Here is a 14,078-nt window from a genome sequence, read left to right as displayed (position 1 = left end):
AGGCAAGAATACAAAGTTTTGCTAACTTTGGGAATGTACATAGTCAGGAATCAGACAAAACAGCCTCAGACAAACCTCCGTCAGATCGAACTTTGTCAACCTTCAAAATAAAAGTCCCCAGACAAAACTACATCAGATAGCGTCTGGGAAAAATAAGCGAACCATTTTATTGCAAATTGAACCGGAAGTGCATGTGATAACAACGTGATATTAGACAAAACGACATCAGATAGCATCTGGGAAAAAAAATCACCGGACCATTTTATTTAGAATAAAACCGGAAATACATGTGACGTCACATGTCAAAATGCCATCGGATTTTGTAGTATTGTTATCACATGAATTTTTGTTTTCAGCACCATTTGCTCTTCCATGATCTTTAGTAGGAAGTCTGTTTTCCTTCCAGTAAGATAAATGTTTGTATGTACTTTATAGTTTAGTAACAAGTGGTATCAACAGGATCAAGAAATGCATTTGGTTCCCACGGTCTCTGTCTTAGGGTTTTGGCTTCACAGTGTTAGGATTCACCAGCAACTTGGTGACCCTGGTCTGCTTGTCCGAAAATGTCTTCGGTAGCAGCAGAGAGCCAAAAATCTTGTACAAGGCCTTCACAAGGTCATCAACTTCATAGCAGGGGTGTCAAACACACCCAAAGGGCATAGATGCAGGTTTTTGTTACAATTAGTCAATTAAACATGAGATAAAGAATTAAGTATCGGCTTAAATTGCATCACCTGACTGAGAATCAACTGGTTACAGTCTTCAGTCACCCTTTTGATTTAAATATATGTGCTTGAATGGTTGGATCAAAAATCATCACAGTGTGTTGCTGGACAGGTTTGACACCTGTGCTTCAAAGTTTTAACTGTAGTTTGATATTGTTTTATACATCAGAACTTTTAAATAAGCGAGAAAATAAGTATTCTGGAGGATGCGGGCATCGATCCCGCTACCTCTCGCATGCTAAGCGAGCGCTCTACCATCTGAGCTAATCCCCCTCTGGTGGTTGGTTACTGAACTGCATGGTGTCATGGACATTTGCGTTCAGGTATTCTTGTCCAGTGAAATTGGTACGATAAAGCAGCCTTCAATCTTACCTGGGTTTCCAGTGCCTGTACTGGGCGTACAACACCAAAGCACAGTTTTCATTTCTGGACCCTTAGACAGAGTCTCTTTGGTTCAGAAATCATTGCCCAGTTCCTTCACATTGTTGAGCATCTTAACATCCTTGTTCCTTTGTGTTAATGCAATAAAATTGTTGAGCAACTTATTCTGTTCTTTGATCTAGAGTAGAAAGTTTGTGTTTCTGCCAGTAATACAAACTTATTCATCAGCTTTATTGTTCAGTAGAAAGTGAAGTATCCACAGGGTCAAGAAATGAATTTGGTTCTGAATGTCTTTGTCTTACGGGTTAGGATTTACATTCACCAGAAACCTGGTGACCCTGGTCTTATAGAGATCAGCACTAATAAATCAGCTGGAAAATAATTATTTTAGGAGGATGACGGTATCGAACCTGCTACCTCTCGCATGCGCCTACAGTATTCTGTCATGTCTGCCAATGTAAGGTGAACGTAAGTACAACTTAAGAACAAATGACCAATCACTTAACTCTTACTTTTGCTCTAACTTCTGTGCTCCCGACCAATCACATCCCTCTGTCGGTATTTCTTTTGACCAATCACTCACTCCCTCCAACAATCATGTTCTCCCGCCTCCTGCCCACACTCATGTACTTCCTCCGCTACATTTGTTTACTACTGAGTGAAGATGTTTATTTGTGACGTTCATCAGAGCGAGTGAGGTAAGTTCATGTTTCTGTATTCTTTGACTTCATTTTGATCCATTTAACAAATAAACACGACACTACTGTGCTTTGAAAACATCTCATTATCCTTCGTTATCAAAGGAAAGTTTAGGTTGTTTTTTGGATAAATTTATAAGACAAATGCGTTCATAATGTATAGTTTAATTGTGAATCTCCTTAGTATGTTCCAATGTTTGTTTTAGTATTTTTTTTTAAATGTATGTGATTATCTTTTGTTTGTCACAGAACAAGTTTTTTTTATATTCATTTTTAACTAGTTACATTCAAACCTTAAGTTATTAAACAATGGTTTCCAGCCTCTTCGTCTACTTTTCGTTGTTGTTTAACAGCAGTTCTGTTGTGTTCTCTGCAGGTGAGAGGTGGTTGCACTGATTCAGTTGTGATGCATTTCTCACCTCATCCCAGAAATGTCGTACAAACAGCGAACTAGTCGGTCACGGACATTACTCCCCTGCTCAGTGACAAGACAACGGTTTAGTGACTTGAATGATATTTATTATCTAGCATGATTTCAATGTCATTGATTGATACATGTTTGAAGGGATTCAACACTCAAGGAACCAGCGCTAGCGATGCACACTTCCATACACATCTTGTGGGAAGCCTGATGCGATGGAGGAAGCAGCTCTGGTCCGCTCTCATGCCAGTGCTGTGAGAGAGTCGGTCGGATGGTGCAGCACAAAAACTGATATACACATCACTGCAGTTCTGGAAAGTAACAGGCAAGATACTATTTTTTATCTATTAATACTGTATTGTTTACTATTCCTGATTGTCACTGTCAAATTGTCCTTCATGCAGTCCAGATGCATACATTTGGGAAAATCGCAGGTCAGCACAACTGAAATAAAAAGTCCTTCGAGCCGGATTTGAACCAGCGACCTAAGGATGTCTGATGTGACCACTACAGTCCTCCGCTCTACCAACTGAGCTATCGAAGGTCAAATGTCCACTGATGTAACAGACAAGTGTGTTTCGTCCTAGTCGTCGCTTCAGAGAAAAAAAGGGAAATAGTTGAGTAAAAATAAAGTGCTCAGAGTTGAAAAATTCACAATAAAAGCGCATAATAACTGGTTGGTCAATTAAGACCTCTTTAGATTGTTGATGTGTGAGCCTGAAGACTGTGTGACAGCAGCATGTAATGCAAATGGTTATATTTAGAAGACGTGAAACAGCTTTCTTTGTACAACGAGATCAGGGGAGAGCGCGAACGCAGTCCCCCACTACCAGAAATAATGCAGTCGAGATTCCCACATTTGGGGAATTCGCAGGGGTCAGCACAACCTAAAGTGCAATGGCTGAGCCTCGTCCTGGGTGAACCACCTTCTTGATCATGGTATCTCCCCTGCCAGGTAAGTATGAGTTGTACACGCCTGCAGTACTGCAGTGACTCGTGAGCACAACACACACACTCGTGGAGAATAATACAATATAATAGTATTAATACAATCAAATGTTGTTCCTGAATAAAAGCTTCATTACATGTGTGAGAAAATGTACAAACTAAAGATGTTTAAACACATTTACCAGGAAGAATAAGAACTTTACCCAGGATGCATTGCAAGAACAGCGCATAGAGGAGCTCCCCTCCCCCCTCAGGAAAACAACAATCCACAGTCACTTAGCCAAGGTTGACACATCTTTAAAAGATGAAAAGATTGTACCAGCATCAGATACCTCTCACATGCTAAGCGAGCGCTCTACCATCTGAGCTAACCCCCCTCTGGTGGTGAGGTGCAAAACTAAAAACTTCCTAGTTAATGATTTGAAAAGTGACCTAAGGATGCCTGAAGTGACCACTACAGTCCTCTGCTCTACCAACGGAGCTATTGAAGGTCACAGATCCCAAAGTTTCAAACCAGGATTGCAACAAAACTTGTGAACACAACTTTAACAGACAACTGTTTAGTCCTAGTTGTTGCTTGAGAGAACACCATCCATCCATCCATCGTCACCCGCTTATCCGTCGCCTGGTCGCGGGGGCAGCAGCTTCAACAGAGAGCCCGAAACGACCTTCTCCCTCGCAACATCTGCCAGCTCCGACTGAGGGATTCCAAGACGCTCCCATGCCAGTGAAGAGATATAATCTCTCCACCTGGTCCTGGGTCGACCCCTTGGTCTCCTCCCAGCTGGTCGCTTCTGGAACTCCTTCAAAGGGAGGTGCCCGGGGGGCATCCTCAAGAGATGCCCGAACCACCTCATTTGACTTATTTCCACGACCTTCAATTTTACCAGGGTTTCCAGTGGCTGTACTGGGCGTACAACACCGAAGCCCTGAGCCTCTTTGGTTCAGAAATCATTGCCCTATTCCTTCACATTGTTGAGCATCTTAACATACTTGTTCCTTTGTGGCAATGCAATAAAATTGTTGAGCAACTTCTTCTGTTCTTTGATCTAGAGTAGAAAGTTTGTGTTTCTGCCAGTAATACAAACTAATTCATCAGCTTTATTGTTCAGTAGCAAGTGAAGTATCCACAGGGTCAAGATTACAGTCATGCAAACTTGAGTTACAGAATGTATCGGCATAAGATTGCATCACCTGACAGAGTTACAATCAACTATTTACAGTCTTCACTCACCCTTTTGGTTTAAATATATGTGCAAGAAACTTCAACGCAGCATGTATTGAGTTCCCATTTTTTTGTCAAAAAGTGGAGGGTAAAACTCATGTAGGGCTCAGTGGTTCGACTGGACCACATGTCGGTAGTGCTAGCTTAAAAAATCCACTTCACTCAGTTCTGCCTTTACAGTCTTGACACAAGTTTCATACGCCTCTGGGATTGCAACGTGTGTGAAGTACGTGTGAGAAGGCACTTGATATCTTTATAAGATCCAAAAAGCCATCATTACACACTGAATTGACTGAAAGTATGCTTTTTGCGATTCATCGCGTAACGGCTGCGGTTAGCGCTTTGTGTTGCTTTGAATTGTTTTCATACGGAGTGACAGAAGCAAACGATGCATTTTATTACGGTTTTTGAAGTTGCCTTCCGCTTTCCCATCTTTACCAGAGTTGTTGACTGATATTATTTGTAAAAGGACCTTGTGGTGGTTCCTAGGGTTGCTGTGTGAATTTGTAGTGTTTCCCGTCGTTGTTTCTACTGTTTTTGGGATTTGTCGTCTGAATTGAAACCTAAATATTTCTAGTTCCCTGAGGTAACGTGTCTCCTTGGTATACGTTGCTCGCAGATTTCATCGCCAGTTCCCACCTGTGCTTCAAAGGTTTAACTGGTTTTTTGTTTTAGAGACTTTTAAATAAGCAGGAAAAGTATCCAGATAGCTTTTCTGGAGGATGCGGGCATCGATCCCGCTACCTCTCACATGCTAAGCGAGCGCTCTACCATCTGAGCTAATCCCCCTCTGGCGGTTGGTTGCTGAACTGCATGGTGTCTTGGACATTTTCATTCAGGCATTCTTATCTGGTGAAATTGATACGATAAAGCAGCCTCTATCTCACCTGGGTTTCCGGTACATGCACTGGGCGCACTAGACCAAAGCCCTGTTTCAATTGATGGACCTTAAGACAGATCCTCTTGGGTTCAGAAATGATTACTCAGTTCATTTACAGTTTTTGTGCATCTTAACATCCTTGTTCCTTTGTGTCAAAGCCATATAACTGTTTAGCACCTTTTGCTCTTCCATGATCTTTAGTAGGAAGTCTGTTTTCCTTCCAGTAAGATAAATGTTTGTATGTACTTTATAGTTTAGTAGCAAGTGGTATCCACAGGATCAAGAAATGTATTTGGTTCCCACGGTCTCTGTCTTAGGGTTTTGGCTTCACAGTGTTAGGATTCACCAGCAACTTGGTGACCCTGGTCTGCGTGTCCGAAAATTTCTTCTGTAGCAGCAGAGAGCCAAAAATCTTGTACAAGGCCTTCACAATAAAGTTCTTTCTAACCTATATTCTTTTGGAGATCGGCACTTTAAAATAAGCAGGAAAAATAAGTATTCTGGAGGATGCGGGCATCGATCCCGCTACTTATGGTTCCACGCACACGGCTCAGGACCAGAGGAGAGAAATCTTTTCAGGCTGTTGCTCCTAAGCTTTGGAACAATCTTCCTCTCTCTTTGCGCTTGATGGATCTACTGACTCCTTTAAGAAACATCTTAAGACGTTTCTATTTGTTCAGGCTTTTCCTTGAATTTCTCGAACTCCTGTGTTGTTCTCGGTGTTGTCTTGATCTTTGAAGTATGTACTGTTTTGAGTATTGTTTTGATTGTTAAAGCGCTTTGTGACCCTGGTCTCGAAAAGCGCTATATAAATAAATATTACTTACTTACTTACTTACTCTCGCATGCTAAGCGAGCGCTCTACCATCTGAGCTAATCCCCCTCTGTTGGTTGGTTGCTGAACTGCATGGTGTCATGGACATTTGCGTTCAGGTATTCTTGTCCAGTGAAATTGGTACGATAAAGCAGCCTTCAATCGTACCTGGGTTTCCAGTGCCTGTACTGGGCGTACAACACCAAAGCCCAGTTTTCATTAATGGACCCTTAGACAGAGCCTCTTTGGTTCAGAAACCATTGCTCAGTTCCTTCTTATTCTTGAGCATCTTAACATCCTTCTTCTTTTGTGTCAATGCAATACAATTGTTGAGCAACTTATTCTGTTCTTTGATCTAGAGTAGAAAGTTTGTGTTTCTGCCAGTAATACAAACTTATTCATCAGCTTTATAGTTCAGTAGAAAGTGAAGTATCCACAGGGTCAAGAAATGAATTTGGCTCTGAATGTCTTTATCTTACAGGTTAGGATTTACATTCACCAGAAACCTGGTGACCCTGGTCTTTTAGAGATCAGCACTAATAAATCAGCTGGAAAATAAGTATTTTAGGAGGATGAAGGTATCGAACCTGCTACCTCTCGCATGCGCCTACACTATTCTGTCATGTCTGCCAATGTAAGGTGAACGTAAGTACAACTTAAGAACAAATGACCAATCACTTAACTCTTACTTTTGCTCTAACTTCTGTGCTCCCGACCAATCACATCCCTCTGTCTGTATTTCTTTTGACCAATCACTCACTCCCTCCAACAATCATGTTCTCCCGCCTCCTGCCCACACTCATGTACTTCCTCCGCTACATTTGTTTACTACTGAGTGAAGATGTTTATTTGTGACGTTCATCAGAGTGAGTGAGGTAAGTTCATGTTTCTGTATTCTTTGACTTCATTTTGATCAATTTAACAAATAAACACGACACTACTGTGCTTTGAAAACATCTTCATTATCCTTCGTTATCAAAGGAAAGTTTAGGTTGTTTTTTGGGTTAGGGTTAGCAGGGTTAGGGTATGATTTAATAATTAGCCTAAAAGTTCATAGATCTCTCACTCACTCTCTCCCCCTCACTCACACACTCTCTCTCTCTGTCTCTCACACACACACACACACACACACACTCACTCACTCACTCACTCTCTCTCTCTCTCACACACACTCACACACTCTCTCCCCCCCACACACTCTCTCTCTCTCTCACACACACACTCACTCACTCACTCACTCACTCACACACACGTTTATTATTTAACCTACTTGCCTGTATTTGATAACTGAATTATTGAATTAATAAATAAATGTAAAGCTTGATGCATAAACTGACAAATATTGTTATGAAAAAAGATACTGTGTATAATTTTCTTCCTAATGCTTACTATTCTTCCAAATCATCTCATGTCTTTAAGGTAAAGGAGACCCTCAGAGGCATCAAAAGTTCCCTCACTCTGACTGCTGATGTGTGGACCAGTCGTGCAACAGAGGCTTACCTTGGTGTGTCTTGCCATTTCCTGACTGAAGATTGGAAGATGAAGACCTTCAATCTTTCCACCATGCCTCTTGAGGAGAGGCATACTGGTGCAAATATAATGACATGGATGGAAGAGGTTTTAGCAAAGTTTGACATTTTGCCCAGAAAAATAAAAGCAGTAGTTCATGACAGTGGTTCCAACATGGTGGCAGCAATGCGACTGCTTGAAGAAAAACATGGATTGGCCTCTATCCGCTGTGCTGGACACACACTCCAGCTAATAGTCAACACTGCACTCAAAGAAAACACCATCAGCAGAGCACTAGGTGCTGCTAGGCAGCTAGTCGAGCACTTTAAGAGAAGCGAGCTGGCTAGTACAAAGTTAAAGATGAAACAGGAGCAAATGAATGTTAAGAAAAATGCACTGGTCCAGGATGTCAGTACAAGATGGAACAGTACATTCCATATGATAGAGAGACTCCTCGAACAACGCTGGCCACTCACTGCCACTCTCTCCGATCCCGAGGTCACTCAAAGGGGGAAACACTACTTCGACTTGAAGCCAGAGCAGTGGGAACTGCTTCAAGAACTGAAGGAAGGGTTGGCGCCTTTTGAGACCGCTACTGTTTACCTTAGTGGACAGCAGTACACAACCATTTCAGGTCTTCCACAGGTGGTCAGAGGGCTGACACGGGCTGTACACCAAAGCCAATTCCAGACAAGCTCAGGGAAATCTTTCATTACCAGTGCAGAAAAAGGGATAACACAGAGATGGGGCAGTGTTTGCACTATCTCAGCCGACAAAGAAAATCCAGTTATTCTTGCAGCGGCCTTGGACCCCAGATACAGAAAACTGAAGTTTTTGACTCCTGAAGATGGCAACAGATTGCAGGAGTATGTTGAAGTGCTTGCTGTACAAGAAAGAAAAACGACTGGGACACAGGATGCAAAACTGCAGAGGGCCAATGGTTCAGGCAGAAAGAGTGCTCTGGAAACCCTCCTTCAGTCTGACACAGACAGTTTGAGTGAAAATGAAGGAGAATCTGAGGAGGACCGCAAGATCCAAGTTGTGATCAGTGAAGTTCGGATGTACTTTGGAGAGGCCACACTCTCTAAAAAGGATGATCCTCTGAAATGGTGGAGTGAAAATGAGGGGCGTTTCCCCACGCTGTCAAAGCTAGCAAAATCTTTTCTGTGCATCCCTGCAACCTCCACCCCGTCTGAGCGGATTTTCTCAGCAGCAGGGAACATCTGCTCTCAAAAGAGAGCAAGCCTTTCGCCTAAACGTGTAGAAATGCTAACTTTCCTGGCTATGAACAAGAGCATTGTGTAGTTTTGGATTATATAGTTAGAGTGTAGGCCTATTTATTTTTGTGTTGTTAAGGCCAATGCCTTATCCTTTTACTCAGCTGTTCCTGTTTGCACTGTCTACACAGTTAAATAATTGTTTGTTACAAACATATTTCATTAAAGCTTTAATGAACTATCATTTTAATTGTCTTCATTTTTAGTTAGCATATACCTTAAACACTTAAAGCTGAAAGCTAATGATTGTTGTATAAGAGCAGCTGCATGCTGGTGCGATAAGATGTATGTTATGCATTAAATTTACGCATTATCCGATTAGTCGACTAATCGAAAAAAATAGTCGGTGACTAGTCGACTATCAAAATAATCGTTTGTGGCAGCCCTAGTAGCAAGTGAAGTATCCACAGGGTCAAGAAATGAATTTGGTTCTGAATGTCTTTGTCTTACGGGTCAGGATTTACATTCACCAGAAACCTGCTGACCCTGGTCTTATAGAGATCAGCACTAATAAATCAGCTGGAAAATAAGTATTTTAGGAGGATGAAGGTATCGAACCTGCTACCTCTCGCATGCGCCTACAGTATTCTGTCATGTCTGCCAATGTAAGGTGAATATAAGAACAACTTAAGAACAAATGACCAATCACTTAACTCTTACTTTTGCTCTAACTTCTGTGCTCCAGACCAATCACATCCCTCTGTCGGTATTTCTTTTGACCAATCACTCACTCCCTCCAACAATCATGTTCTCCCGCCTCCTGCCCACACTCATGTACTTCCTCCGCTACATTTGTTTACTACTGAGTGAAGATGTTTATTTGTGACGTTCATCAGAGCGAGTGAGGTAAGTTCATGTTTCTGTATTCTTTGACTTCATTTTGATCCATTTAACAAATAAACGCGACACTACTGTGCTTTGAAAACATCTTCATTATCCTTCGTTATCAAAGGAAAGTTTAGGTTGTTTTTTGGATAAATTTATAAGACAAATGCGTTCATAATGTATAGTTTGATTGTGAATCTCCTTAGTATGTTCCAATGTTTGTTTTAGTATTTTTTTTAAATGTATGTAATTATCTTTTGTTTGTCACAGAACAAGTTTTTTTTATATTCATTTTTAACTAGTTACATTCAAACCTTAAGTTATTAAACAATGGTTTCCAGCCTCTTCGTCTACTTTTCGTTGTTGTTTAACAGCAGTTCTGTTGTGTTCTCTGCAGGTGAGAGGTGGTTGCACTGATTCAGTTGTGATGCATTTCTCACCTCATCCCAGAAATGTCGTACAAACAGCGAACTAGTCGGTCACGGACATTACTCCCCTGCTCAGTGACAAGACAACGGTTTAGTGACTTGAATGATATTTATTATCTAGCATGATTTCAATGTCATTGATTGATACATGTTTGAAGGGATTCAACACTCAAGGAACCAGCGCTAGCGATGCACACTTCCATACACATCTTGTGGGAAGCCTGATGCGATGGAGGAAGCAGCTCTGGTCCGCTCTCATGCCAGTGCTGTGAGAGAGTCGGTCGGATGGTGCAGCACAAAAACTGATATACACATCACTGCAGTTCTGGAAAGTACACAGGCAAGATACCATTTTTTATCTATTAATACTGTATTGTTTACTGTTCCTGATTGTCACTGTCAAATTGTTCATGCAGTCCAGATGCATACATTTGGGAAAATCGCAGGTCAGCACAACTGAAAGAAAAAGTCCTTCGAGCCGGATTTGAACCAGCGACCTAAGGATGTGTGATGTGACCACTACAGTCCTCCGCTCTACCAACTGAGCTATCGAAGGTCACATATCAAGTGATGTAACACAAAAACAATTTTTCGTCCTAGTTGTCGCTTGAGAGAAAAACACAGGAAATAGTTGAGTAAAAATAAAGTGCTCAGAGTGAAAAAAATCACAATAAAAGCCCATCATAAGACTGTCTGGTCAACTAAGACTAGTGATGTTACCGATTGTGTCGAGGCTTCGAAGCGTGTGTCGAGTAATCCAGGAATTTTTTCATGAAGCGTGTATCGAGGCGTGTGTTGGTTACGTAGGTGGTGACGTAGTGATGACGTCCGAGGCCTCGCGAACCGAACCGTCACGTGACCAGTTCGGTAATCGCTCGTGAACTTCCCGCGAAACTCAGAATAAAAGTGGCCTCGAAATGCAATGGAAACGAAACATCTCTTGGATTGGCGGATTGTTGACTATAGCAAACTTTGGTTTACTACTAGTATCATGGAACCGGCGAGAAAAAGGCGTTTTTCCCCCGTGTGGCAGCATTTTGAGCAGATCTCTCCTAGAAAGGTATAATGATGTTGGAATATAGGCTGCGAATCACAGCCTGTGATTAATATATTCTCACAGACACACACCCATTATTATATATACTATATACAGTATATATATATATATATATATACACACAGACCCATTATTATATTTTATATATACACATATAAAGTATATATATATATATATATATATATATATATATATATATATATATAAAAGATAATAATGGGTGTATATATATATATATATATATATAGTTTCCATTGGACATGCCTTGTACTTATATCCTATATCCATCTTTTTTTTTTTTCATTTTGAAAAGGTGAAGTGTCTGTTGTGTTCCAAGGAAATTGGATACAACAACAACACTTCATCAATGCTGAGGCATTATAGGGCCTGCATGAGAGCTTGGAGACGACCATTTAAATAAAAATGAATAATTATTTAAAAAAAAACAAGGTTGTCAAGCACATTTTTTAATATCAGAATCATTTGCGCACAAAGATGCAATGCTCCCAATTGTCCACATGATGGCATGGTCGTGCAAATGAAGCCTCACGAGGCTTTGCTCCAAAGGTGAACTACTCGGCTGGGAGGCTTCAGTGCTTCATGAGGCTTCATCTCACCATCACTAGTGACAGCAGCATGTAATGCAAATGGTTATATTCAGAAGACATGAAACAGCTTTCTTTGTACAACGAGATCAGGGGAGAGCGCGAACGCAGTCCCCCACTACCAGAAATTATGCAGTCAAGATTCCCACATTTGGGGAATTCGCAGGGGTCAGCACAACCTAAAGTGCAATGGCTGAGCCTCGCCCTGGGTGAACCACCTTCTTGATCATGGTATCTCCCCTGCCAGGTAAGTATGAGTTGTACACGCCTGCAGTACTGCAGTGACTCGTGAGCACAACACACACACTCGTGGAGAATAATACAATATAATAGTATTAATACAATCAAATGTTGTTCCTGAATAAAAGCTTCATTACATGTGCGAGAAAATGTACAAACTAAAGACGTTTAAACACATTTACCAGGAAGAATAAGTACTTTACCCAGGATGCATTGCAAGAACAGCGCATAGAGGAGCTCCCCTCCCCCCTCAGGAAAACAACAGTCACTTAGCCAAGGTTGACACATCTTTAAAAGATGAAAAGATTGTACCAGCATCAGATACCTCTCACATGCTAAGCGAGCGCTCTACCATCTGAGCTAACCCCCCTCTGGTGGTGAGGTGCAAAACTAAAAACTTCCTAGTTAATGATTTGAAAAGTGACCTAAGGATGCCTGAAGTGACCACTACAGTCCTCTGCTCTACCAACGGAGCTATTGAAGGTCACAGATCCCAAAGTTTCAAACCAGGATTGCAACAAAACTTGTGAACACAACTTTAACAGACAACTCTGTTTTGTCCTAGTTGTTGCTTGAGAGAACACCATCCATCCATCCATCGTCACCCGCTTATCCGTCGCCTGGTCGCGGGGGCAGCAGCTTCAACAGAGAGCCTGAAACGACCTTCTCCCTCGCAACATCTGCCAGCTCCGACTGAGGGATTCCAAGACGCTCCCATGCCAGTGAAGAGATATAATCTCTCCACCTGGTCCTGGGTCGACCCCTTGGTCTCCTCCCAGCTGGACGCTTCTGGAACACCTTCAAAGGGAGGTGCCCGGGGGGCATCCTCAAGAGATGCCCGAACCACCTCATTTGATTCATTTCCACGACCTTCAATTTTACCTGGGTTTCCAGTGCCTGTACTGGGCGTACAACACCAAAGCCCAGTTTTCATTTCTGGACCCTTAGACAGAGCCTCTTTGGTTCAGAAATCATTGCTCAGTTCCTTCTTATTGTTGAGCATCTTAACATCCTTGTTCCTTTGTGTCAATGCAATAAAATTGTTGAGCAACTTCTTCTGTTCTTTGATCTAGAGTAGAAAGTTTGTGTTTCTGCCAGTAATACAAACTAATTCATCAGCTTTATTGTTCAGTAGCAAGTAAGGCTGCCACGATTAGTCGACTAGTCAAGACTACGTCGACTATTAAAATAGTCGACAACTAATTTAATAGTCTCCGCGTCGTTTTTTTTTTTTTTACTTAGTTTTTTCTCCCTAAACTGCTGCGGCATCCTCCACTGCTGCATCTGCCTTTCTGTCCTTGACACACTTGCGCAGCGCAGTAGTGGTAATCTGCGTCAACCGTGATGTCACCGGAATTATCAGACAGGCTCTGGTAGGCTATCATGGCTACCCGGCGGCAGCAGAGCTCAAAAGTTTGGGAGCATTTAAAAAAAAACAAAGAAAAATGTGTGCAATGCAATATCTGCAAGGCAGAACTTGCCTTTCACGGCAGCACAAGTGCGATGCACGAGCACCTGAAAAGGATGCACACAACGACGATGAAGAGGGACAGTCGTCTAGGTAAGCGAACTGGCTAAATAGCTGCTAACATTAGCGTAAACAGCGCTAATTTATATTGATACTAGCTGTAAACGTTGACATTAGCGATGACGATTTGATTCATTAGCCTTAGCAGCACATATATTTCATGTGTTTTTTGTAACGTTATAACAGTGATGTGTTTTGAATAGGAAACGTGTTAACGCTAATGTTTTCTAACGTTATGTTTCAGTGCCAAGAGAGTACGTTCCTCTTCAATGGACGCCTATGTCACAAAGCTAGCGATTAAACAGTTCAACCCGGATTATCATGACAACTACCTACCAGGCAGATCCCACTTCACCACACTGATGGAGAAGAAATATCATGCAACCTTTGAGAAGGTCAGTCTCTCTTTCTCTCTCAATTTCAATGTGATTTATTGGTATGAATGTAATAAAACAATATTTCCAAAGTAACAATAACACAGTAAAATAAATAAATGATTTAATAATTAGCCTAAAAG

At 41.6% G+C, this 14,078-nt stretch overlaps 2 protein-coding genes and 6 non-coding genes across 8 annotated transcripts in view; 2 read left to right on the top strand and 6 right to left on the bottom strand.

Annotated features, from left to right (window-relative positions):
- The window catches only part of LOC148067142 (E3 SUMO-protein ligase ZBED1-like), a 60,733-nt gene that overhangs the window by 44,656 nt on the left and 1,999 nt on the right, over positions 1 to 14,078 (top strand). The window contains exon 2 of the mRNA XM_087805750.1: positions 13,806 to 13,956. Within this exon, the coding sequence (XP_087661876.1) occupies positions 13,831 to 13,956 (126 nt within the window). The 5' untranslated portion in view covers positions 13,806 to 13,830. The remainder of the gene's footprint in view (positions 1 to 13,805; positions 13,957 to 14,078) is intronic.
- trnaa-agc (transfer RNA alanine (anticodon AGC)) lies at positions 926 to 998 on the bottom strand. Its single transcript has one exon. It is a non-coding gene; the product is annotated as a tRNA-Ala (tRNA).
- Positions 2,683 to 2,769, bottom strand: trnay-gua (transfer RNA tyrosine (anticodon GUA)). Its single transcript is given in 2 exon segments — positions 2,683 to 2,718; positions 2,733 to 2,769. It is a non-coding gene; the product is annotated as a tRNA-Tyr (tRNA).
- LOC148067147 (U1 spliceosomal RNA) lies at positions 3,024 to 3,188 on the bottom strand. Its single transcript, XR_015713284.1, has one exon. It is a non-coding gene; the product is annotated as a U1 spliceosomal RNA (small nuclear RNA).
- Positions 5,115 to 5,187, bottom strand: trnaa-agc (transfer RNA alanine (anticodon AGC)). The gene has a single exon. It is a non-coding gene; the product is annotated as a tRNA-Ala (tRNA).
- On the top strand, positions 7,539 to 8,922 carry LOC148067145 (E3 SUMO-protein ligase ZBED1-like). Its single transcript, XM_087806018.1, has one exon. It carries the CDS (start codon positions 7,632 to 7,634, stop codon positions 8,904 to 8,906), a length of 1,275 nt encoding a protein of 424 aa, XP_087662144.1. The 5' UTR covers positions 7,539 to 7,631; the 3' UTR covers positions 8,907 to 8,922.
- Positions 10,601 to 10,687, bottom strand: trnay-gua (transfer RNA tyrosine (anticodon GUA)). The gene is given in 2 exon segments: positions 10,601 to 10,636; positions 10,651 to 10,687. It is a non-coding gene; the product is annotated as a tRNA-Tyr (tRNA).
- Positions 11,884 to 12,048, bottom strand: LOC148067143 (U1 spliceosomal RNA). Its single transcript, XR_015713279.1, has one exon. It is a non-coding gene; the product is annotated as a U1 spliceosomal RNA (small nuclear RNA).

This window comes from Callionymus lyra, chromosome 13 (assembly GCF_982586985.1).
Source record: "Callionymus lyra chromosome 13, fCalLyr1.hap1.1, whole genome shotgun sequence".
Taxonomy (NCBI): domain Eukaryota; kingdom Metazoa; phylum Chordata; class Actinopteri; order Syngnathiformes; family Callionymidae; genus Callionymus; species Callionymus lyra.
The sequence above is the reverse complement of the archived record's forward strand: the minus strand, read 5'-3'. Positions and strand labels throughout refer to the sequence as shown.